The 26,517-nt window shown below is 31.3% G+C and overlaps 3 protein-coding genes across 6 annotated transcripts; 1 reads left to right on the forward strand and 2 right to left on the reverse strand.

The window, feature by feature from the left end:
- Positions 1-741: 741 nt before the first annotated feature.
- Positions 742-4,763, reverse strand: LOC109811934 (UDP-Glycosyltransferase superfamily protein). The gene is made up of 8 exons (XM_020375780.3): positions 4,473-4,763; positions 4,192-4,308; positions 3,536-3,729; positions 3,345-3,450; positions 3,096-3,243; positions 2,828-2,964; positions 1,333-1,499; positions 742-1,244 (listed from the first exon to the last, which is right to left on the reverse strand). Exons 1-8 carry the CDS (start codon positions 4,531-4,533, stop codon positions 951-953), a joined length of 1,224 nt encoding a protein of 407 aa, XP_020231369.1. The 5' UTR covers positions 4,534-4,763; the 3' UTR covers positions 742-950.
- Positions 4,764-7,858: 3,095 nt separating this feature from the next.
- On the forward strand, positions 7,859-10,686 carry LOC109811939 (uncharacterized). Of its 4 annotated transcripts, none has more exons than XM_020375788.3 (3): positions 7,859-8,045; positions 8,125-8,266; positions 8,450-8,598. In XM_020375788.3, exons 1-2 carry the CDS (start codon positions 7,973-7,975, stop codon positions 8,262-8,264), a joined length of 213 nt encoding a protein of 70 aa, XP_020231377.1. In that variant the 5' UTR covers positions 7,859-7,972; the 3' UTR covers positions 8,265-8,266; positions 8,450-8,598. The 4 variants fall into 4 exon arrangements, with proteins under 4 accessions (XP_020231377.1, XP_020231376.1, XP_082921685.1 ...); XM_020375787.3 differs by having other exon boundaries at positions 8,455-8,598; XM_020375786.2 differs by lacking the exon at positions 8,450-8,598 and adding an exon at positions 10,494-10,686 and having other exon boundaries at positions 7,860-8,045.
- Positions 10,687-17,121: 6,435 nt separating this feature from the next.
- Positions 17,122-19,644, reverse strand: LOC109811960 (transcriptional regulator SUPERMAN). Its single transcript, XM_020375818.3, has one exon. The coding sequence runs from the start codon at positions 19,183-19,185 to the stop codon at positions 18,448-18,450; it is 738 nt and encodes a 245-aa protein (XP_020231407.1). The 5' UTR covers positions 19,186-19,644; the 3' UTR covers positions 17,122-18,447.
- Positions 19,645-26,517: the final 6,873 nt, after the last annotated feature.

Consider the following 26,517-nt stretch of genomic DNA (forward strand, 5'->3'; position numbering starts at 1 on the left):
ATAAATACAATTTAATTTTTTATATAAATTAAGAAAATCTAATAAACTAAAAAAGATAACAATTTAAAAAAAATTAACATCATTATAATTTTTTTTAATGAAAACGATACAACATTAAAAAATATTATTTATTATAGATATAATACAAAAGAAAATGGTACTTAATAGTTAATACTAGCCTCTCCATCCCAAATATTTAGTCCTTTTAGCCACTTTCTTTTGTGTCAAAATAATTAACATTTTAGAGTATATTTATTTTTTAAATAATACCCCCATTTAATAGACATTTTATCCATCAGCTATTCACTTAATTTTACAAAAATAAAATAACAGAATTAAAATAATAAGATATTAAATAGAACTTTTTAAGTTTAAATTTACATCTATTAAACATTTTTTAATTCATGCACATTAAGACTAAAGAAGATTTTAATTAAAGGGGGAAAAAGTTTGTACACAACCTAAAATTATCTCATCTAATTTTTTTTTCTTAAACCGAACATACTTTTTAGCTTCTATAAACTTTGAAGAGAAAAGTGTTAGCAACTTGCTTGTTAAAATTTATTAAAAACTACAACATCGCAAATGAAAACTCATTAAATAAAAAATGAGATCCATAAAAATTAGTAATTTTTAATAAATTTCAACTATTAGTAAAAGCTTCAAAATATTGGATTAGAATTTGTGTTGCTATCATTTCTCATCTTTGAAATACCTTGTATTGTCAGAAAATACCCTACATTGCTTGCCTCAGAACATTGAACATCTTATCATCTCTGTAATTCAGATGTACATGGTATATTGGTATAAAATAAAAAATTATCTTGAAAATAGAACTTGTAAGCAAATAGTTACGTTAACTAAGCCAACTAAAACCTGAACAGCAAGTTGAATGGTCACCAATAGCAGTTAACAATTTGAGGGCAAAATCACGCAAACCAATGTTAAACTTAGTCCTCCTTTCCCCTATGAATATCAACTAGATACCTATTTAGATGCTGGCCAAATGATTTGGTAGAGAATGACTCAACAACATGCCTCCTAGCTTCTCTGCCCATTTTTTCTGCTCCTTGAAGATCAGTTATGAGCTTAGCCATTGCTAAAGAAAACTCTTGTGGTGTAGGATCACAAAGGAAACCTGTTACACCATTCTTAATGGACTCCACGGGACCACCACTATTGCATGCAATAACAGGTTTATAAGCAGCCATTGCCTCCAAAGGAACAATGCCAAAGTGCTCATCCTGCATCAAAGATCTTTATGTAAAACTCTTTTTCTTCATTCAATTTCAACCAATTGCAAAGAATCATAATTTGCATGGTTTCATATACCTTCGGTGTGTAAAGGACACACAGGCATTCTGAAAGAAGTGCATTTCTTTCAGCTGTAGGGCAAGATGTGATAAATCTTATTTTATCAGAGACTCCTTCCTTTTCAGCTAAATCTTTAAGCTCTTCTAAGTACTCCACATTCTCCTTCAACCGTTTGTCAAAGCCACCTGGAACAATATATGAAATCAGGGTTTTTACTCAAATTGCATGTACACAAATGCTTCAGAATGAAATGAATTTGTCATGTGTGGGTCGTTCAAATTTCAAACTTAAGACCCAGAAGTTATACCAAGAAAATACATTTATAAAGTGAAGCAAAATGCCATAACAAGGCCTTCAAATATAACTATGGAGGAAATCAATAAATTCCTTTCTCTCAACCTTTTCCAAGTCTAACCAAATTTTACACTATTAATTTTTATACTAATGAATCAACAGGTACCATAAACTTACAATAGTCATGATAAATACTGAAACATCCAAAGATTTTTAATAAATTTTTTTTTATCACTTTAAATACAAGGAAGACGTTCATGTATATTGATCCCACAAACTTGCACAATAGAGTGCTTGGTTCCTTGCAATTTATGGCCAATTTTTATCAGCAAATACTAATGAATCACATCCAGACAGCTTAGTGAAAAGTGTTTTAATCATATCATTAACAAGTATTAAATGCCTTTCAATAATATTTTATCATTGTTTTCTGATCAAAATTTGAATGAACACATTTCATTGCCAGATAAATAAATGTGTGCTATTGTAAGTTACAGACTGGTCCCATGTTATATCGAATAATAACATCAACATTTTCTCTGAAATATTATGTTATTAACTATCCTAGAGAAAAGCTGATGACTTGTAGTGATAACCAAACCAAATGAGCATATTATCACATGACCCAAATTGCCTTCTTTAAAGCAATCTGAAGATCTAATTCTTGAACAAATAAAATTTGTAGCCTTGTCATAACCATGCATTCCACTTCTCATTTGATGGAATTAAACTTAAAAGTTAAATAAATGAACTTTCTGTCATCGTATTATATATACTCATTTTTAGTTAAGTAATTATAATAGAAAATAAACTTAATGCACTTTCCATGACAATTATGAAATGGTTCAACATGAAACACTGACAAATCCCAGATAATGCACCTGTTTGACAAATGATTGCACCACAAAGTCACACTAATTTACATACAAACAGCAAGATTGAGCAGATTCTGCATAACAAAATCCCTTGAAAGGATAGAAAGAGAATAGAAGAGTTTTGAAACTTAATTACAAACCAAACAAAGCTTTCATTTAAAATAATATTTTATATTTTGAAAAAAGAAAAAGAAAAAGGACACCACTGTACCAAACTCTGGTATGAGGAACAAACATCAGGAATTCAGGACAGATACTCCTGTCCCATGGCAATTAGTAATGCACATAACATAACCATAATATTTAGCATCAAAAACACAAAGCTATAAGCAAAACATGCTCACCTGCAATAGTCAAAGAAGCATTAGTAATATCCTTGTGCTTCAGAACTCCTTCAGTTGAGTGAAGCATGGCAAAAGCTGAAATTGCTAATTGTATGTTCTTTTTCCTTTCAAAGCGATTGATGGAAAGAAAATTCAGCCTACAGCAGAGGAAACACTACAAATTAAGACTATGATTCTTTAAATAAAAAATATAAAATTAGATACAAAAATAAGCTACATGCATAATCTTGTAAAGTGTCAACCATATATCTACAAACATGTCATTTACTTCAGGGAACTGGGTTCGTTGAACTGATCCACATTAACTGCTGGATATAGAACAGCTGGTCGAATTCCTTTAGCGTCTAGATGCTTAAAAGTATTTGCAAAAGTAGATGCAGTGAAGTTGCTGTTAACAAGTATCAAATCAGCCATTCCTGCAATTTAGCAAAGTTTAATAAGATGCATGATTCAGCATACTCGATAGAAACAGCATTCAGAGTAAAAAAACAATTAAAGCAAGGATAAAAAGTCAAACCAGTTGTTATTTCTTCCGCATAATCTATCGGTTTTCTATACATCCTCCTAATGAAAGTTGAATGTTGAGCCAGCAACAAGTCTGGAAAATGACAGTAGAATACAACCTACCAAAGAAAATCAAACAACTAAGAATTAAAGACATCAAAACTTAAATTCACATATGATTTCCTTTCCCTTCTCTATGGCTACCTTAGACGACCTTTTAAGTTTCAAGATGGGAATAACTACAGAGACTTGATCTGCCAGGATAACATCAAATGAATGCCACATGAAAAGTACACAGAAAGCAACAAATAGGCACCGAAGGTATGCACACAATGCATGAAGACGGTAGAATATATGCCGGGGAAGAAAGGAACCATACACAGTAACCGGAAAGGTACCTGAAAAAATCACAAGTCAAAACTATGTCTTAATGGCAATTCTGTTTATTTATAAAGAACAGAAATGTAATGTGCAACATAAATACATATTATATATGGGAGAAAGATCAATTGACACCAGGTGTCAAACTTTTGTATTTACACCACAAAATTCATCAATACATCTGTTAAATTATTTGATACTATCTTTCTCATAATGTATTACAAATTTCACATAAATTGAACATTTGTTTGTAGATTATCCAGCCATGAAGATTTAATTATATTTTAAGTTGTATGATGAAGTAGCAATTAAATTTTTAATCTGCATGAAACATTATAAACTTGATCTAGTTCATAATTTTTCAATTCACCAGCTGAATTGAGTAATTTCGTGCTGTATAGAAAGTTATCAGGTGTAAGCAAAAGTTTGACTCCTCAAGCCAATTGATCCAATCCCGATATATAGAGAAAGAGATTCACCAGCAACAGTCTCCTCAAAGCATCTATTTTTGTCATGATGTGCAGTAAAAACATGAACTTTATGGCCATGTGATGCAAGTTCAACAGCAGCATCCACAATTAACCTCTCAGCTCCACCTACAAAAACAATCACAAGGTCATGGGAAGAACTACATAGCAAAACATTGCTTCACCAAACCAAAAAAGTTTAAAAAACATATATCAAATTAAAGGAAATCCCAGAAAATTGTTGGTTTTTATTTGAATAGAATGGAAAGCTATGGGGAAATTGGTTACTCTACCTATGCCAAGATCTGGGTGAATTATTGCGATGTTCAATTTTGAACTTGTTTCCTTCGCCATGTTGAGGGTAAAGATCGGAACTTTGAGGTGGAAACAGAAGACCCAGAAATCGTTCGCCGGCGGCTACGGCGTAGTAGCGGTGGCGTAATCTGAAGGGCGAAGGGGTTCTTGCCCTGGTTACGAACGGGGGAAACGTCGTCGTTTGGACACGCCTAGTGGAATGCGTTGAAGAGTGACGTGTCTGTATAATGGAAATTGGTCAAATGGGAAAAAAGGGTGAATACTGAATATGGTGTGATGGAAATTTTGGGTGTAGAAGATATGTTGACCATTAATTATAGTTGAAAAAAAAATTGGCTGGGTAAAAACTGAAAAATGAAATAGAATGAAATCAAGTTTTAAAATGAAATGAATTTAATTAAAATGTATCGATAGTATAATTTTGTATACTAAGATGCTTGCATGCTAAAAATTTTTTAGGTTAAATACCTCTTTTAGTACCTTATAATGTTTTTTTTTTCAATTTAGTCTTACTTTAATTTTTAGTCTCAATTTGGTCCTCAATAATTTAAATCGTTCCAATTTGGGACTTCCGTCTAAATGATTTAAACGGAGTTAACTGGTGGTCACGTGAATGTCAGGTGGATGCCACGTAGATGCCACATAGGTGCCACGTAGGTGGATCCAAAAATACTTGAATACACCTGTAACCAGAACGGCCCGTTCTGAAACCAGAACGGCTCGTTCTAGTTACATTATTGGTGTGTAAAATTTGCACCTGGAACGGGCCGTTCCAGGTCCAAAATTAACACATCAACAGTATAACCAGAACGGGCCGTTCTAGTTTCAAAACGAGCCGTTCTGGTCCAGAATTTCGTGCACAAAAAAAACCAAAATACAAAACATTTTTTTTATAGGAAAAATACAAAGCATTTCAAACACTAGATTTAGTAATATTGTTAATGAGGATTAATAACTTCAATCGCTAAACATTTGGGCTATACAGTATATTATTAAGGATGATGCAGTGTATCACTAAGGACAATGGTAACAAGTTTTATTTCATTGTTAGTCAAACTGGAGTGAACCACTTACTACCAAATTGACACTATACAGTCAAGGATAAAACGAAACAGTGTTTTTCCTTAAAGTCATTGACGATGTACCCAACAATAACAACCTGTTCTTGAGGAGGTACCCCTAAACCCTGAATTTTATTTTCAATTTTTGAAATACATTGCGGCATTTTAGTCAAGATTTTGAACTAGATAAATTCAAATCAAAGAAATATTTTGGAAGGTCTTATCTTATTTGATTTTTTTTTAGTTTTATTCATAAAAGAATATTAATTTATTGTATTTTATATTTATTATATATTTATTAATATAGATATAATAAAAATAATAATAAAAAGCATGGCGTTCTGGAACGAGCCGTTCTAAATTCATAACGGCCCGTTCTAAAACCAGAACGCCCCGTTCTAAAATCAGAACGGCCCGATCTGGTTTCAGAACAGACATTCTGGTTTCAGAACGGGCCGTTCTGGTTTCAGGTTTTTTCAAAAATTTTGGCGTCCACGTGCGCATCCACGTGGCATCCACGTAGATGTCACGTGGCCAACAGTTAACTCCGTCTAAATCATTTAGACGGAAGTCCCAAATTGCACTAATTTAAGTTATTGGGGACCAAATTGAGACCAAAAATTAAAGTGGGACTAAATTGAAACAAAAAAACATTGTAAGGGACCAAAAGACGTATTTAACCAAATTTTTATCTTTATTATTATAATATTTTAAAAGTTATATTCAAAATATTTTTTGTATGTTTATAATTTGTACACTAATATTAAACATTATTAAATTATGATGGAGCCAAGTAGGTGAGATGGAGTATTGTATCTTCATTGCTTGAATTCGCAAACGATCTTATCCTTGAGACCTTGATTCCGAAGAAAGTAAGTGAAGAAGACTAGATTTGGTGATTCAAATCTTAGAAAGAAGTGTTCAAGCTCGGAGAGCAAGATAATTGCCTACGGATGGCTTTAGAAGGAGTAGAATCCCTAAAGCTAAGTTAAGCACTTTGGTGACTATAGGAGAGAAAATGGTTGAATGAATATTTCAGATTTCTCTATGATCAAAAGTGAATACATGAATGAAGGAAAAAAACTTATATAGGCACGGAAATGGAGCAAGTTGGCGCCAAGGTTCAAAGCACCACATTTGGAGCCTAGATTTGAATTCAAATTTTTAGCCCACATGTGCTTGGCCGTGAATCTTGGTGCTCCCATGCATCTAAGTTTAATTTGGCAAGTATTTAAGGTTGATTTGAGTGTGCACATGTTCAGCTACTAATGGTGAAAAACATGTGACTCAAATGCAACTTAAATGACTTTCAAATTAAACTTAGTTTTGTCTAATTAGCCTATTTAAATATTCCTTTCATGTTTCTATTCTAATGATCTAAATATAATGGCCAACCAAATACAATCAAAAGGAAAAGTTACAAGGATTAAAATGAGTCTCATATTGGGTACCAAAAGTTCAAAGGCCTATGAAGCCCAAAACTAGGCCTATTAAGCCTAAGACACAAAACTCCTATACTAGAGGTCCAAAATACAAGACTAAAATTATTAAATCTTACACTACTCAAGAACACAATAAAGGTGGTGGTCAATGCAAAGCTCATGTGAAGAGTACCCTAGGCCCACCAAACCCATTGAACCTACCAAGCTCTAAAGTAATCAAATATTTTAGTAATTTCCTTGTCATAGTTCTAGTGGTTGGACCATTGGTCCATGCTCTTCCATAAAATTAGATTTAACTTTTCTTTTTCATTTGATTCTAATTTGCTATAATTTTTTTTCCTTTTTTCCTTTATTTAAATTTTAAAGGTACGGGAGGAAATATTTTTTTTTTCATTTCATTATAAAATATATAAATATAAATAATAGTGCAATGATTATTTTATAAAGTATATTAGTCTTTTCAAGAATGAACTAAAATTTAAACAATCTTATAATCAATTTCAATTTTTCTCGTAAAAAATTTCATTTTCATTTTTTTAAGGTCTTAAATTTAATAACAATTGCTGAAAATTAGAAGTAAATGGTGCATATTAAAAGATTTATTATTCATACTAAAATAAGTCAATGTAGCTCGGCTAGTTGAGTGATGTGCGGGTTGTTGTAAGTTATATATATATATATATATATATATATATATATTATTCAAAAAAAAAATAAAGTATAACATGTTTATAATTTTGAAATATTATTTAATAATTATATTGATTATTAAATTATAAAAATAGTGTTTATTCCATATATTGTTTATAAAATTAAAATGCAATTCACTAGAATAATAATTAAATAAGGAGGTTATAGAACTTGTAGTGTTTCACAGGGTTGAAGCGTGAAGGGCGAAGATAGTCACTGAAAGAGAAGTTGAAGTTAGTAGCGAAGAAGTGGGAAGAAGGAAGCACTCACCGGCGGCGCAGAGACATGACCGGAGAAGAATATTCCGGCCCTGCCGGCCCCAAGCTCCTCCGTCTCGTCTACTTCGTCGGCGCCGCAGGTAATCCAATACTCTCTCTCTCTCACGCACCTTTTTTTGTTCATCACTTGCATCGAATTTAACGAACCGTACGTTTCAGTGATCTGCACCGCCGCAATCAACAAGTGGCGCGAATACGAGAGGAACACCGTCATCCGGCAGCAGCAGCAGCAGCAGCAGCAAGTCGTGGAGACGCATAATTCGTCGGAATCTGTGGCCGTTCCCAAAACTCTCAAATAAAGGTTAGGGTTTCTATTGTTATTGCAACCTGGACTGTTTCGATTTGATCGGTGGTTGTGAGACGGCGATTTTTGCATCAAATCAAGTGTATTATGCAGTTGTAGCTTTTCTCCTTAGCTTGATTATTATTATTTATAATATAAGTTATTATTACCGTTGGGATTGTGAATGTGAGGTTTTGTTAGGTTAGGCAATGGATATGTGGCATTGCTTGCTGGGGAAAACGAAAAGGAATTGTAGTGGAAAGAGTGATGAGTTGTAAGGAAATTTTGAATTGGTGGATGAATTGTCCTTTGTTTATTATTTCATTGCCAACAAGCTGAAGGACTTCATACTTTGATTGAGTTATTCAGAATGTGAACATACTGCTAGATTTTATTACACATTTAGATTTACCAGATTATGGTTCCTCAAAGGCGCATCAATGTAGAGAGTGGTATGGTATTTGGCAGAATCGTCATTGTTTATCCAAATAACTAGTGTTAATTTTTCGGAGAGAATTGTTGATTGAATAATTATCTGAATATCAACATGCCGCTGGACTTTATAACAAATTCAGAATGTGTGGGTTATGGTTCTTCAAACTATTAAAAAAGATGCATCAAATATTTTGGATTTTTCTATAGGCTGGGAATTTGACTTGTTGGTTTTAGCCATAGGCTGGAAAGATTACTTTGAGGTTCATTTCAAATTTTGAAAGAAAAGGTTGTGTGAGTCATTTTTAGGTAATTTGGGAAGACAAATTTGTCTTCCTTTTATTATTTTGGCTAAATTACAATTTGGTCCCCTATAATATTCAATCTATAGTTTTAATCTCCCTAATCTGCAATTCTGGTTCAATCATCAGGTGTTCATTCTTTGATTGTTAAAAGTGTGATATTGACTATGACCTGAGACTTGGTGTTTTGGTTGGAGGAGAATGGAGGAGAGAGATTTTTAAAAACTTTTCTTGTTTGGTTCAATTTTTAGGAGGAAAGGGGAGCGAAATCTCTCCTAACCTAATTTTAGCTCTCCTCCAGTATTGGGGAATTTGGAAAGGAGGGAAGGGATTTTAAAGCATTTTTAATATAATATCTAAAATCTATAATATCTTTATTTATGTTATCAAATTTAAAATTATAAGGATACAAAAGTAAATTAGTTTTTAAAATCCCTTTTTACTTGTGAACCAAACAAGAAAAGAGCTACCTCTCCTCCCCTCCTTTCAGCCAAACAAAATTTATAATTCATCCCTTTCCCTTCCTTCTCATCCCCTCCATTAAAACCCCTCCCCTCCCTCCCCCCCCCCCCCCCCCCAACTTTGGACCAGACACACCCTTAGTAAATAACATGACAATTAATATTCTTGCTAAAATACACTTTTGGTCTTTGTTTTTACCCCATTTTTATCTTTTTTTGGTCATTTTATAGAGGTAATAAGAGCATAATTTAACCTTATTATTTTTAGATGTTAATTGTCACTCATTTAATGTCAGATTATCATCAACATTACAATTTTAATGTTCAACAAATGGACTGTAACTGTTAGACCAAAATTGGGGAGACTAAAATTATGGATTTATAGATTGACAGACAATTCATGGATTGAAAATTATAGGGGAACAAAAAGGGCTATTTAGCTTATTATTTTTCCAAACTGTGTTTTATGGGTATTTAGTAACACTTAAACCGTAAACTCCAAGTCAAGTTGGTCAATGGTCACTTTGTTTCTTCCAAGAAAGTATTAATTCCCTTTGTTTCGTTTCTTATTTTCTGGGAACCAATGGTTCTTTTTATTCTCTCTGCTGGGTTGTGTCCAAGCTGTGTTACTGTCTGTCTTTGGACTCCTTGCACTCCTGTGCCTGAGTCCTTTCCCCCCAAAACCAGGAAAGTGGAAAATCTGCAATTACCTGGTTTGGTGGTTAATTAAACCTCTATGATTTTTTTTACTGCCATTTGGCCAATGTTTTTCATTGTTTATCTTGCCCCGATGCATTTGCTATTTAATATCATTGTTTTTCCTGCCATGTTTGTTCTAAACCTATTATCTACTGAAAAGTCAAGTCTAACATCAATTAGCTTCTTTAAAAGTTCACATTCAATACGAAGATGCTATTGCTAACTCAATTGAAATGGCACATCAAATTAGATTCATCTAGTAAGTAACAAAAAATCTAACTTAGTAACTGGATGAAATTTATCAAGCTGCTCAACTCCACAAAACTGATACCCCATCATTCCATCTTGCAGAATCAGTAGAAGAGGCTCATAGGAAATTGAGTAATTGACAAATAATTCTGACTGAAGTTATGATGCAAAGCCACAGGTTTATCTTCTGTATAAAAATATTGGGTTAATTTTCAGTTGTATTGCATGACAATGCCAACAATCTCATTACTCTGAACCTTGTTAAAGAAAATATTTACCGAGTCTGAATGTTTTATTGATGTCTCTCATGATAGAGGAGGGAGGACAAGAGAACTATGATATTATACTAACAATCATTTACCAAGCTGAGCCTACCGGTTTACTAATCTAATGTTGCAATTATAAATAAATGACTTCTTGGTATTAACATTTTGTTTTATTCGGTATGAACATTACTAAGTTACAGTTGAGAAGCCTGTATCTCCAGCCTTAAACGAATGTCTACTCTGATAAACACTATGTAGTGATTTTTGCCTTACGGCAATATGGGACCTTCCCGCTGCCTACATCTGCCCCCCCCCCCCCCCCCCTTTTTTTTTTCTTCTACATTATGTTAGTTGCACCTTATTAGTATGGACATATGCAAATGGAAAAGAATATTTTGCCCAGATGCATTTGTTATTGTTATGATTCATCTTCTATTGGTACAGTAGTTGGTCCCAATATCCCATCAACGTGGGCCTAGTCATAAAGCCTAACCTCCCACACTGTAGTTTTCTGGATGGAATGTAACTCGACAGATGCATTCCTGCTTTCCAAGAAACTAGTTGAAACACATTTTTTAGGTATGCAACAGATTAGATGTCCATATTGTATGCCTTATATATTGTAATCTTTTCGAGAAGCATACCATCGAAGATACGACATGTTAAATAATGACATTTTGTTGGCCACTATCAATTCCTTTGAATTTATAAAGAAAACTCAACAATATGATATGACTGATATGGTTATTTGTACTCAAGGCGAAGCTATACACGGTTATTGTACTCAATGCAAAGTCAAGACTCAAGATAACTACGACTATTTGCCTCGACCAAAAATATGATGCTATTGATAAGGTTATTTGTTATTTTTTTATATTAAAAATAATTAATTTTAGAATAAATAATACATGTACAAAGGGGACGTTTGGTATACGGTAAAAAAAATTTGGTTTGATAATCATGATTTTCGGAAATTATAAATCCTTAGAATCATGACTTTTTAGAATGATAAATTTGTTTAGATGGTTATAAATGTTTTTTAGAATGTTTATATTTATAAATTCTACCTGAGAATAAACATTTTTACTGCATTAATCTGATAAATTAAGGTAGCGTAATATTTTTATCATAGTAAAACATTTTCTTTAACTCATGAATGTTAGATTCTCTCCTATTTTCATAAGAATAATTTGGTAAAAATTTTGTAAATGTTTTCTAGGAATGTTAGTTTTTAGAAGATAAACTAAACATGAGAAATTAGCATTTTCATATTCAGATTTTTGGGAAGTAAAAATTTTTGCATACCAGACTCCCTAATAGTATAGAGATCTTTTATACAATCAACTGATTGCAAACTATCTTATAATAAAATTGTTAATTTTTATAATAGTTATACTAAAATTTACGTCAATAACTCTATAACAAGGATATAGTCTTTTATGTCAACATTTTATACTCCTATTTCATATTCTAACTTTTTTTTTTTTCTATTAATGGATCTCTCTTAAGAATGAAATAGGAAACAAATGTGTAAAAAAAATTGTACACTTTATTAATAATATCTACAGCTTTTATTTTATTTTATTTATTTATCAAAAGCATATAGTGTCTTTTTTTCCTTTGTTAGTCAAAGCCAATTTTTTATTAGTTCACATTGTGATTTTAATTTTTTTTAAACTGAGTACATTTATGTTAAATTCTTATTTTAGTATCTAGCTTTTAATATACATATATTTTCAAAATATTTTGTTAACAGTAAAATGAATTACCAAACTTATCTCACTTCAGCTGTGAAAAGTTAAAATAAAAATGGAACCACAATATTAACTACCAAACTATATGCAATCCAAGCTGATGTCCAAGAGACATAATTGTTGATGATTTTCATGATGAGCACTTACCACCTGCATTTGCATATTTGCATTTGCAGGCTGTTGCTTTCAACAATCATCTTGGAAACGCCAAACACCCCCATTGCAATGATGATGTATAAATAGACACCAAAATAGTTGGCAACAAATCAGTAAACGTGGTGTTGCAGTGAATCATTCATACACATCAATAAACGCAGGCAAAAGAGATATTTAATTCTTTGTCAATTAGTGATCTTGAACCATATTGAAGAAGTATTGTTTTTTTTAAGTAATAAATTCAAAGTATAGAAATAAAGTTACACTTATATGCACTCTGCCCGAATACAACGTATAGAAATAGAAGTGTTCTATCTTGAGGAAGGCATTTTTCAAAGTGTGGGGGTAAAAAGGTAAGAGAAAAAAATTTGAGGAATTTCCTCATTTTTACGTAACATAACTGCAGTTTTAACATTTATTTATTTTTTAAAATGTTTGATGTTTTTATTTTTCAATATAGTTTTTTTTAATTTATCTTCTCATAAATTTTTCAACTACCACAATTGAATTTAACAGTAATACATTTATTAATAAAATTTAGGATTTAAAATTTAGTGAAATTGTATAAAAAAAAATTGAAAAACTTAACTTTCATTTTAATTCAATTGACTGAATTGTCAGGTGTCACTCATTTATGCATGTCATGCATTATCTATCCACGTGTTAATCATCCATACATGTCATGTATTATCCACATGTGCACCCTTTGTTGCTACATTAACAAATAATGTGTCACGTAGATACAAGGATTAACTTTATCGATAATAAACTAACAACTAGTTTCAACATGTGTCTCGTTCGTTTTATACCTGTGGAGATCTTTTTTGAATGTTAATGCTTTGGAGAACAAAAGTGCCAATGAATTACACTTTCAAAATAATACTTTTTAATATTGATATATACCCTCATCCTCATCAGTCATAGTCAATCAATTCTTGAAGAGGAAACTTTTGACGACAATCACACCCACTTATTCCATAAATTAATGGACATGATATTAAGAGGCAAGAGCATGGTACTCTTGTGGGAACATAAGTACCAAAGTTAAAAGTGTTCAGAGAAAAAATAGTGTATGCAACAATATATACCATCACTGAATATAACACCATCCTATAAACCTTCAACTCAAATTTGCACGTGATAGCTTTCTTTATCTACTATATTTCTTTATAAGTGGAATATAAGAGAAATAAAAGTTAGTACTTCAATATGCTTATATTTGTCATCCGTGACATTGGAAGATTACAACTAATGCCATGCGATGTAGGAACCTTTTCTTTCATGTTTAATTACACTTTTTGTCATTCATATTTTATAATTTTATAAAAAAATTTTTATCATTATAAACGACTTAAATTAAAATATTACAAATAAAATTATTATATATTATTATTATTATAGTTGTTTCTATTATTTTTGTCGTTATAATCAATATCTATCATTATTACCATTATTATCAGTATTATCACCACTATTATTATCATTATTGACGATGATGATAATAGTAATGATAATAATAATGATGTAATACAATGTTAATAATGATGATAATAATAATAAGTTAAGTGAGAACAATGATAATATATAATAATTTTATTTATATTTTTTAATTTAAGCCGGTTATTTCAAATTAGTTAAGATTAAACATTAAGAACCTAGTGAATAAACGTTTTATACGGCTTATTACTATTGAATAAACGTTTTCATTGTTACCATAAGCGAAAAGTAACATATTTCTCTCATACAAAAGAAGGCCTAACCATAATGTACATACAAAAAACTCTACCCTAAATACATGCAATAATGATACTCCTTGAGCATCGGGTTTCATTGCAAGTACTTCATGCTTTGAGGACTTTGGAACTTGCTAAAGAGGAAAGGAGGAAGGTACCCTACCCGGTTTCCAGCATACACACTATCCAAAGCTAACAAAATTGTCTTCCGTTAAACATACATATAAAAAGACATTTTTAAGTTGAATTAATGTTGGGATCTTTAACAGCTCAACCAAACTTCAGTCCATGTGTATATATATATAAGGACTACTCAGTACTTGCAACTTAGTGGACTGTTGTTAAAAAGAACCTGGGGCCTGTATGTAAGAAGCATCATGCAGTATATGGTCTTCATTGATGCATGTGCTTAGGCCTATATTTACAGGCAGCAAGCTTCTTCACACACAGAATTGATTCTTTCAGCTTTTCATCTTGTATGGTTACTATGTTATCTTAATTTAGCACATTTTTCAAGTTTTGTCTTGCGCCCAAGGACAATATCTAAAGAGCTATATATATATGTACACAAAATAACGAATATAACAGAAGATTGGGACCCATCTTCTATATTATTTATAATCTATCTATATCAAACAAAAGGTTATGGCTTAAATAGTAAAATTGGAAGAGGACAAAATAGTCAAATATTAAAGAAAAGAAATCAAGTCTCTTGACTTAATAGTTATAAGACCTGTTCTTTAACATGAAAAGTTCACCAGGTACTCTCGATTCAATTCCTCTATGTTAAAATAAAATTTGATCAGCGGAAGTTGTCTTACGAACTCATATTACTCTTAGGTTTGAGATACTACATTGATTATGTCAGGAAAAAAATATAAAGGAAAGAAAATAAATAAAGTGATGACATGGGATTGAGTCATGGAGATGATAGAACGTAAGCAATCAATTCATGTGTGAATTAACATGGTTTGCCATTTCAATTTTTTTTTCTATAAATGTGTGTCCTAGTGGGTTCTTGAGAGGGTGTTTTCTTTCCCAAATATCATGGCTTATATGTTCCCGACAATGTCTGGGTGTCAAATGGGTATGATGGCCTTTCCTTAAATGGAATGTTATGTCTTGATCAGTTCAAAGTGTTACACAGAACTATGAGACCCCCCACACCATTTTCCAGATTGATCAGGACTCAAGGACACTAACATCTTTACAAACACTCCTCAACTGATTAGTCCACACCCACAATGTCACCAACTATAAAATTCAATTAAAAGTTCATCACATGACATCTAGAATTAAGTAGAAACCTGCCATTTTGTCATTACATAGACAATTCAATTTTATGAATGGGGCACTTATGTGTCCTAGTTAATGATTTGTCAGTCTCACAACTATCTATGTTGAAGGTTAAGGACACCTTTTTCTTAAAACATGTTCCACTTTCTACAATGAGTGCCACTAATTTTACTGAAAAATTGAAGTGTTCTGAATTGAAGGAAATAATTAATGCCTTTTAATTTATATAACCGTGCATAAAATTACTATGGTTTTATTGAGCATACCGAGTTGGATGTCTTTAAAAAATGGTAAAATATTTGTTATGTTTTTCTGACTTTTTTGGTCAAGGTTTCCTTTAACACCGGGATTTAATGACTAATGATGTGTTTGGAAACTCATTTGAATGGTGTTGAACTGAAGTTTTGCACATTCCAATACTTAAATAGAGAAGTAACAAGAGTGTTGGATTGAATTGAAAGTGAATTTAATTGAATGAAATTAAAAATCAAACACATGCACACTAAATCTTACTGACATCTATTTAAAAAGTTCATCATCTCTCTGACAGATATTTTATATATGCATACATGAATCGGACATCAAATCATTAACAGCATGTGTTTAAGGTTGAAGGTTATCTGCTAACTATATATATCATACTATGGTATGTTTTATCTTGATTTCATGATATTATACATGTAACGTTATTTTTAAAATAATTAAAAGGGGAGAGCAAAGAAGTGAGACGAATTGTCCTCATCAATATTGGGAGAATATCCAATGAGAAGTGAAGATTGGAAGCTCACATGGCCACGTTTGTGTTGCTATACAAAGAGTACTGGATGCCATCAAATTGGGGTACCAAAACCATGCAACATTTGTAATGAAATGACATCTCTGTTTGGCTCTCTGTGAGATATTGTTCTGTAGGTAGATATTACTGGTCATAACTTACAGCTTTTTGTTTCCTTCTGCCTTTTCAATATCTAACATTTCTTTCTTTTGCATATTGCTTTTATTTTTGCCTTCCGAAAAGTTGTTTGTTCTCTCTTCCGGGGTTCCATGCATCTTATTGGATGGCTTACAAACCAGATAAATATATTAAGGTTTCAATAAATTTCTCTAGAAGAACCTTTATGGTGTGTTTGGATGAGAAATTTTATAAATTCAAGAAATTTTAAATTCTTGATATTTAAAATACTTTGATTTCAATTTCTATCATTCTTAAAATATTTTGTTTGGATAAATCAATTCAAATTTCTCAAATTTTAAATTGTTAGGTTGGATATAATAATTTGATTCCACCATGATAAAATTGATTTTAAAAATATATTTATATGTTGAGATTTTTTATTTAAATTTTATAAAAATAAATATTAGCTAATTTTAAATATTTAATAATTTTAAAAATTAATATTAGATAATATTTAATAATTTTAAATAATTTTTGAATATTTAATAATTAAAAACATGAAGAGATAAGAGATAAGATAAAATATATAAGTGGAATAAGAAGAAAAAAATATGAGAAATTTCAAATTCTTACTCTTTTGAAAGAATTTGAAATTATACTATTTCAAGGAACTTCACAAATGCTTGAATTTCAAATTCCTTATAAATTTCTCATCCAAACAAGGTATTTCACCTCAAAGAATTTGAAATTCTTCAAATAAATGAATTATTCCATTTAAATTTCCCATCCAAACAATCTATTAAGAGAAAAAAAAATAAAAATAAAATAAATTTCTCGATTAAAATTAATTTATGTATAAACTAATTTGTAGAAGGTCTCTTCTATTAATTTTTTCAAAATCTTATTCTTCTTATAAACAAATTTTAACTTGTGAAAAAATTTATTTCAATTTATGGAAGTTAGAAGCTCATCCCATCAGGTTCTAACTTCTAACAAAAGCAACTATCTTCTCAACACAAATTATGTATGTGTCCCACCGTGCAAAGTGTCGTTGGGAGGCTTAAATCTGCAATACAAAACACATGGTATCATTGGTAAGTTTGGTGATTGTTCTAAATTTCTCACATCGTTTTCCAAGTGCCCAATATGGCGAAGAGGCTAGTCAAACAAATGAAAAAACTATGTTATGCGAACTCATTGCTATGCGAGTTGGAACATCTTAACTTTAAAATGTAGTGGCCCCAAATAGGACATGGTTTGCACAGTGACATAATGAGGTTTGTGTTGGAAATTGTATCAATAATGTTATGCCCCAATGTCAGAGTAAATATTTTACATAAATAATTTACTACAAAAGTACCTCATGATGCGTAATTGTAAGGCTCAATTTCAATTTCCTGTTTAATGTCAGTTATCTTCATTGAAAAACTGCTCAAAACCTCCATTTTGTTGTTATATTTGTTAATAATAGATTTTGCTCTCATGGTGGTATAAGTTTCTAACTTGATTCAACTATAGATCAAAATCCAAGAATGGGTGAGATCAGTGATCAATGCTTAAACCATATATAATTAACAAGAATATCATTAACATATGAGATATTAATTCATGCACGTCAAAAACAATCTCCCTTCTGCTTGACAATTGACAAAAGCTAGCATAAAACAAGAGATAGCATTGGAGTTCGATTAGGAAATGATAAGTGGAAGCTTTTCACATGCAACTAAGTAATGGAAGTGAAAGCCTTCATAAACATATAGAATCTAGCTAGCTAAGATGTTGAAGATGGTAAGTATATATAAATACATTTCCGTTTGATATGACCCTACTTCAGATAACAACCATTCAATCTTCTCTCTTCCTATCAAACCTTAACATCTTAACTAGTAAATTAACATAGAAAAACTAACATGATAACTACTAAAGATGGTGGTTCATCATACCTAACCGTGTGACCTAGGAGTAAGTAGTACCCAAACGAAGCTCCAGATCTAAATCATAATCTCTAGGCAAACCTATCTCCAAGTCCATCCTGAGAATCTCACCTTTCTTCAACACTTTGCACCCATCTTCCCTGGCAAAAGCATGATCATATTCTCCAACCCCAGCTGGTAAAGATTCTGGAATCTTTGACTTGGACTGCTCTGGGGTCTTGGTGCTGAAAGGGTTCAACAGAATGCCATCCACAACAACCCATGATCTCTTCAACTCAGAAGAAGGTGAAGGAGGAGTGGGAGAAACAAACAAGGGTAATGTGCAAGTGACAGGTTTGAGAGTTGAAGAAGATGATGGTAACATGGACAAAGATGAGGTTGAGTTGTTAGGGTTAGTTGAAGGGTCAAGGTTAAGGTTCAGCATAGGGCCTTGTTGAGCTTGATCAGTTGGGGGTGACTGCCTCAACCTTGCTCTATCCCTCCTATGAACATTCATGTGTCCACCAAGTGCCTGAGCAGACTTGAACTCCTTTCTGCAGAAGCTGCAAGTGTATGATCTTGGTGGCCATGGGAAGCCATTCACATAGTCCTGATCTGCATTGCTGTGAGAGTTGTTGTTGTTGTTGCTGCTGCACTCCCAACACTCTTTAGCCATTTGGTTGTGCTTGTTGTAGCAGTTGACAACATGGATGCACTCTCTTGTTGGGCTCTTGTTGGCACAAGTGTAAGTGTAGCCTTTCATCAAACTGTTCCTCTTCATTGGCCTAGGTAGCTAGCTCCTTTTCTTTGATTCCTCAGCCAGGTTGCAATGTTGTGTCTCAAAAAGAAACTGTCTTACTCAAAAATCATATCAACAAAATCTTAAAAGATGGATGAAAAAGGCTAAAAGGCTTGTGTATGTGTCTCTCAAAAGTTGCGATGTGTTGTGAGTGAATGGATGATATGAAGAAAGATGAGGGTTGAGTACTATGGATGCATTTTCTAACACACTCCTTTTAATACTTTTATTACAAGTCATGAAAATTATAAAATCATGATAGAATTATTAAATAGGATATGAGATGTATCAGAATTTATATTTTTTTAATAAATTTTAACTAATTAAAAAAGTGTAACATTTCTTTGTGAAGTATATAAGGTGAGAGAGTAGTGATAGAAGGAAAAGATAGCATCAAATTTCTAAACCAAAGAGAGGGAATCCCATTGGAGGGTACCCCTGAAAAGTCCTGTGTGTTTGGTCACTACTTGCTAAATTTGGAACCTCGGCCTGCCAGGGTTACACACCTTTATGCCATATTTCTGTCACTGGTCAAGTTAACATGACATATTCATATTTTGTTCTCGGTAAAGATCCAACCTTATTAACTCTCTCTCTCTCTCTCTCTCTGCACAGATAGAAGGAGTTTTGTACCAAACAGATGAGACTAGTATAAAAAAAGAACAAAAGTGGGAGGAGTTAATGAGCATTGGGTCATACATAGGCTTCATTACTTCCCAGTCAATCAAACGTAAATAAGGATGATCTCATGTCAAATTTTTATATACTAATTAAATTATATTTAAACTTTGTACCTATTATTATCTTTTTTAGTGATAAGACTAGATCTATTTCTAATAAAATAATGAAATTTTAATTGGGATGGGATATGTTTGGACAAGCTTTTTTATGACATTTTTTTTTATAAATTAAAATTAGTTTATATATAAATTAATTTGTAATTTTTTTTAAAGATGTTATATGTATGTTTAGATGTAAGATTAAAGTGTTTTCAGAATTTCTTTAACAAATATAACTCTTGATTGTCAATAAAAAAGTTCTTAATACTTCTATCTCATATTCAAACAAATTTTATATAAGAAAAATTTTATAAATTAATTTATACATGTTAATTTTAAGTTATAATTTATAAAAAAAATTATTTTTTTCTTCTTAGAAGTACTTTTGAATAAATTTATTCAAAATAATTCTAATTATTTATAGCAACCGCCGGAGAACAGGGCAGGTGTGTGTTTGAGATTTATTGGGATATGGCTTAAAGATTAGAGTTCTAATTTTGGAATGATCTTTTTAGCAATCAGTTATATACAATATTATTTTAAGATGAAATCATCACGCTAATAATTGAGTTCAGTCAAAGATTTTGACCATCCAAATTCTTACTTATATAACTAATATATAAACATACATCTTACATTTCACCTTGTAGAGTTTTGATATTTTTAGTTTCCAAGAAAAATTCTTTATAATAAACTAAAGGGATCGAGGTCTAACAGCTATACAGACGATGCTTACATTTTTATATATATATTTTCTCTATTTTATTCTTTATTTATAAAAAATTATTATATAATTAAACGAAAAATGTTCTACAAAAATGAAAACGAAAACAATTATTTAAAAATGTATTCCCTTTATTAATAATTATAAATTCAAACTCTAGTTTGTTTTAATAATTTAAATCTATATCAGACAATAACTTGCTTAACTTAAATTTAATTCTTACATGTAAATATTTCGTATTCTATTGTTAATAAAGGGTATTAATGTTGACATTAATATGCACATGTCAATTATTTGACTTGAAAATATGACAATGAAACAAAAAAAAATGATTTAAGTTTGGGTAAACGGTGTTTTTTATCCCGAATAAATTGATTAAATTTAGTTTTGATTATATTCCTATATTTTAAAATGTTATTTTAGTCCATTATTTCTTAACGCAAACTATAATTATTGATTTTGTATGGGTCCATTATTAAATTATTTTAGTCTCGCCTTCAAAACTTGATTTTAATATAAGCCTGTCAGAAATTTAACAATTTATATTGGTGAAACTAAAAATAAAAATGGAATGTCAGATATCTTCCTTTATTATTGGACACTTAATGGCAAAGAATTTAATTAACAATTTATGTCATTCAATATTATTAATTATCTTTGGTTTCACCAAAGATAATTAGTAATCATATATTTGGATATGAGAGTTTTGCTAAAGTAGTTTTTATGTAACTCGAACATAATTATTTTTAGTTAAATATAATGTGGTATAAACTAAAAAAAAAACTATGCTTACAATTATCTTATTTTTATATACATTAAGTTAAGGTGGATTAGTGTAAAGTTATGACCGAAAATATCACGATCAACCTAATAAAAATGAATTATTTCTTATTAAAAAATAATATATCGATCATTAATTATTCGCTTAACCATATAGAGGTGGACAAGGTTGTCCTATGGACCAAAGTATATATCGAAAGCTGTATTAAAATAGCATATAATGTATCATTCAATAACTTATATGAATATTTGTAATTCATAAGAAAAATGAAAATATAGAAATTGATATTTTCTTTAGTTTTGGAAGTTGACCAAAGAATTCTCGTTCTATATTATTGTGTATTTTATATGGTTTATATTCCTTTCATCTTCATGTGGTCCTTATTATATACTTCATTATAATTGAATTTGCAAAGTATCATTTTCAGTCAGTATTTTAGTTATAGATTAACAATTGTCGTTTTTTTTTTTATTGATGCTGGACCCTTTATGTTATAATTGGTGTACATTGTTGATGCCCTTTTTGTTACAGTACGATGACTACTAATTTTGAGTAACAAGCCAACAAAGTAGCTAAAACTTGCTGAATCTCCGCTTCATATTTAGTTGATTGCATCAACCATCGTCAAATAGTTTATTTTTTAACAACCCTTAATCTAAATTAAATCAATTAATATAACAAAATATATAATAATTTTCAAATTTTATAAAAAAAATTGTGAGTTTATATCTTTATTAAAAAAATTTAATTTAACAATTAAATCATTTAAATTTAATGTACATAATAAATTATTAAGTTTTGAAGTAAGTAGATTTCTCCTTTTGCAACACCCTTATGATATAATGTCTCAGTGGTTCTGCTCTACAATATTTCACATGGTGAGATATTGCATAACTCGTTGTTGATCAAATGATTTGTGATTGAAATATTTGGTCGCCTTTAAGATCAATGACAGTTCCTACAAACCAATACAAAAAAAAAATTTGGCATGCTCTATCTTTACTTGAACTTTCTGAGAAACTTTTTTGGATATCAGTGTCTCTAAATTACTCTAAGTTAATAAAAAAGTAGATACATCTTATTAATATAGATAATACTAATTAATCACTTCAAATCATTCTTAATTGTATAGTTTTACACTTATAAATCTCTGGATATTTTTTATTTTGGTGTGTCTGACCACTAGTTCTATATATCTAACTTGATAAGTTTGGCATTTATAATGTTAGAAACTTGCTAGAAAATCGCATATTTTGCTAAACGGAGAGTGTTGACCCCTTGAGCATTTTCACATGGAAGTTTTTGTTCCTACCTTGACAGAATGTGGTTGTTATATAAAGAACTTGATTCCATTGAGGGTAACATGACTCTGACTGAAAATAGGAAGACTAGTTAAGATACCATGGCACCAACAAGGAAGCAAGTTTGATGAATGAAGCCTAGAGAGGCAAAAGATCCTGCTATATCTAACCCATATTTACCAAAAGACTCTTATGCTTCAACACATTTCCATACATGTGTCCCATTTTCTTAGGTTGTGTGGCCGAAATTGCAGGGTATACCCTAAGTGCAAGGAGGTGCCGTCTCTGCCACTCATTCTTAATTAAATTTCTAGAGACCATAAAGCATGGTACATTTGTTGTTGGGTCATGAGCACTACCCTAGCTACATCAGTAGCTATATATTATATATATTGTAGCAGGATCTGTCTCAAGTTTCAATAATATTAATAATAATGAATAGTGGTTACCATATTTATGTTTGACAAAAAAGACGAACAATAAAGAGTCCAGGTTGAATGTGTGTATATAACAAGACTATGAGTTGCTACTTGCTAACATAAAAAGTTGATGTGTGCATGCATGCATGCATGCAGTCTTATCATCAGTGCTTTGACTTGGTGTGTTCGTCATAGGGTTGAACTAAATTTGAATGGACAGAGGAAATGAAGCTGGTTCAGTTATAATTAAGTCTGCACTGAGTGAATTCAAAAGCTCTTTTGTAAATAGTGATATGACTCAGACTCACCAAACCTTTCGTTGCTTCATATGTTAACACCCTTTTTTAGCAACATCATTGGATAACCAGTAACGAGTAAGGGATAACGTATATAGGATGTGTTCCAATGCAATCAACTTTTTAAGATTATATAACTGCATTTTTTTCATTCATGTTGTATGATTTTGTGAATTTTATTATCTTATTTTTTAAATGCATATATTGTTATTAATTTTAAAAATTTTACACATTTTATTATTTTGTTAGTTGATTATTTGATATTGTTATTTGATCATTGTCGAAATATATTAACTATGAACATGAAATATTAATTGTTGATATACCATATTGATTATTGACAATATTGACTTGACCTAATTATATGATGATGTGATATAATGTATCACATTAACAGCATGTTATATTAACAATAAATATGTCATGTAATAATGATCAATTAATAACGTCATTAGACAATCGATTAATGAAGTAACAAAATAAGCATAAATTTTAAAATATTGTGGGACTAAATGCATAATTTCAAAAATTAGATGATAAAATTTAGATGACAAAAAATATAATTAATCTTATATTTTAAAATATCAATTAAAATATTGTGCTTACTATTCCAACCATATATATGGACCATACAAGTTATTTGATTTTATTTTATTCTAGTCCATTAAAATTGTAAAAATTTATAATATTTCACACATCATATCCAACTAACTAAACTACACTTGATTAGTAGTTATTTTGGTGTTCCATATTGAAGTAGTAATTAAATTAAAAATTGATGATAATAGGAAATTAGTTATTATGTGTAAATTTTTATTTTTTTTATAAACCAAATTCAATAAATTAAAAGAGTATAGAAATTAGAAACTATAAATCTATATAACTAGAGCAGAAGTTTAAGGAACACCTAATTACACGGTTTAAGACATTCAAGAGGATGAATAAAAAATTGAGTGTACTTTATTTCTATTTTCAAAAGTTGTTTTTAAATTAAAAAAAAATAAACACTCACACTAACCCTACGTCTCATCAAATGCAACATCACTTCAGATAATAGAACATATATAATAAACATATTCTTGAACTAGAACATATAAAATAAGAAGAGAATATTATTTCTTTTTTTAACACTTATTTTAATTAGAAACAATTGTCAAAGCTTAAAAAATTTTAAACGGGTAATTGATTGGTGAGTAATATAAAATTATTTTTTTACACCATTATAAAATTCTTTTAGAACAAAGTTCTAAAATTAATTAAAAAAAGTAAACCAAACATCCCTTAATAGTACTTCTGATCAATTTTGTAACAGCCCATTTTTCGTGGGCCAAAGGCCCAATTCGTGGCCCAGAACGGGCCGTTTCAATTTTGAAACGGGCCGTTCTGGAATAGTGAGTATGGCCAAAATTGTAGAAGCAGAACGGGCCGTTCTGATGGGAGAACGGGCCGTTCTGGTTTGGAGAACGGGTCGTTCTGGTTTGGAGAACGGGCCGATCTGGAATTAGAACGGGCCGTTCTGCTGGGTTTGAGAACGGGCCGTTCTGGTTTGGGAACGGGCCGTTCCAGTTGAAAAATTTACGTAGGTTTGAAGGGCTCAGAACGGGACGTTCCGATTTTGGAACGGGCCGTAGTGGTAGGTAGGCGAAAAATCCTATAAATAGGCCTCAAATCCTCTCATTTCTACACACCTCTCATTCTCACTCTCTCTTCTCTTCTGTTCTCTCTTTCGTTCCTCTTCTTCTCTCTGAAGACCAAGGGGAACTCAAAGGATGAGGTTCTGCTCCAGTTTTAGTTCCGATCCTTATTTAAGGAAAAAGAGGAGGAGGTTCTGTCCGAGTTCCTATTTATCCAGGTACGGGGGAAAATGAGATTATTTATATGTAGAGTTACATGAGGAAATTGGGTAGAGGAAGAGCCCTTAGGGTTATGAATAATTTTATAATTATTTATGTTTGGAGAATTAATTATCTTATGTGATTCTATATATATTTAGGATTACGAATATATGTTTAACTTGTAAAAATGATGCTCTGGGAGAGAGAACGAAATTATAGAAAAGTGCCTGTAAGTTAGGTTGTGAAAAATTGGATGATTTCTGTTTGAGAAATTGAGGATCCCATTAGATTCTGTATGTGTTGAAGATTATAGATATGCTAATAATTTGTAAGAATGATGATCTGAGAGGGAGAACGAAATTGTAGAAAAGTGCCTGTGAGTTAGGTTTTGGAACAATTAGGGATTTTACTATTTACATTAAAATTATATTAAATTGATAATTCTGTTGTTTGTTATATTAGTTTATGAATGTTATTGTTATATTATTTGATGATCTAGATGATGAATTACTTGAGGGGTATGTGAATCACCATTTTGTGTGGATTGTGTATGTATTGTGGAATTAAGATGTGGATGTGGATGTGGATGTGGATGTGGATGTGGATGTGAATGTGAATGTGGATGTGAATGAGATGTGATTGTGGTTCTTCACACCTATGACCAGGGGTGAGCACGGCCCGAGATTGTTACATGAGTATCGTGACCTTGGTTAACATGTCAGGGGTGAGCACGGCCCTAGGTTAGGGATAACGTGACCTTGGCACAATATTATATCAGGGGTGAGCACGACTCTGGATTGTTACATGAGTATCGTGACCTTGGTTAACATGTCAGGGGTGAGCACGGCCCTGGAATAGGGATAATGTGACCTTGGCACAATGTTATATCAGGGGTGAGCATGACTCTGGATTGTTACGTGGGTATCGTGACCTTGGTTAACATGTCAAGGGTGAGCACGGCCCTGGGATAGGGATAACGTGACCTTGGCACAGTGTTATATCAGGGGTGAGTACGGCCTGAGATTGTTAAATGGGTAGCGTGACCTTGGCATAGTGTGAAGTGCAAGATTTGTGATGATTGGTGTGATTGAGAATTATGACGTGATGACGATGTATGATTGATTGAAATACGATATGTTGAAATATTTATGAATATTAAGTTATAATGAGATAATATGT

The sequence above is a fragment of the Cajanus cajan genome, chromosome 10 (assembly GCF_000230855.2).
Source record: "Cajanus cajan strain Asha chromosome 10, NIPB_CcT2T_4, whole genome shotgun sequence".
Lineage (NCBI taxonomy): Eukaryota > Viridiplantae > Streptophyta > Magnoliopsida > Fabales > Fabaceae > Cajanus > Cajanus cajan.

Bases quoted from the DNA above. Each gene is read 5' to 3' on its own strand.
- LOC109811934 (XM_020375780.3), bottom strand. From the start codon at position 4,533: ATGGCGAAGGAAACAAGTTCAAAATTGAACATCGCAATAATTCACCCA. The intron at 3,730-4,191 runs GTGAATCTCTTT...TGATTTTTTCAG, and splicing joins CTTTGAGGAGACTGTTGCTG to GTACCTTTCCGGTTACTGTG. The intron at 3,244-3,344 runs GTTTGACTTTTT...GCTAAATTGCAG, and splicing joins TGCGGAAGAAATAACAACTG to GAATGGCTGATTTGATACTT.
- LOC109811960 (XM_020375818.3), bottom strand. From the start codon at position 19,185: ATGAAGAGGAACAGTTTGATGAAAGGCTACACTTACACTTGTGCCAAC.
- LOC109811939 (XM_083065559.1), top strand. From the start codon at position 7,973: ATGACCGGAGAAGAATATTCCGGCCCTGCCGGCCCCAAGCTCCTCCGT. The intron at 8,046-8,124 runs GTAATCCAATAC...CGTACGTTTCAG, and splicing joins CTACTTCGTCGGCGCCGCAG to TGATCTGCACCGCCGCAATC.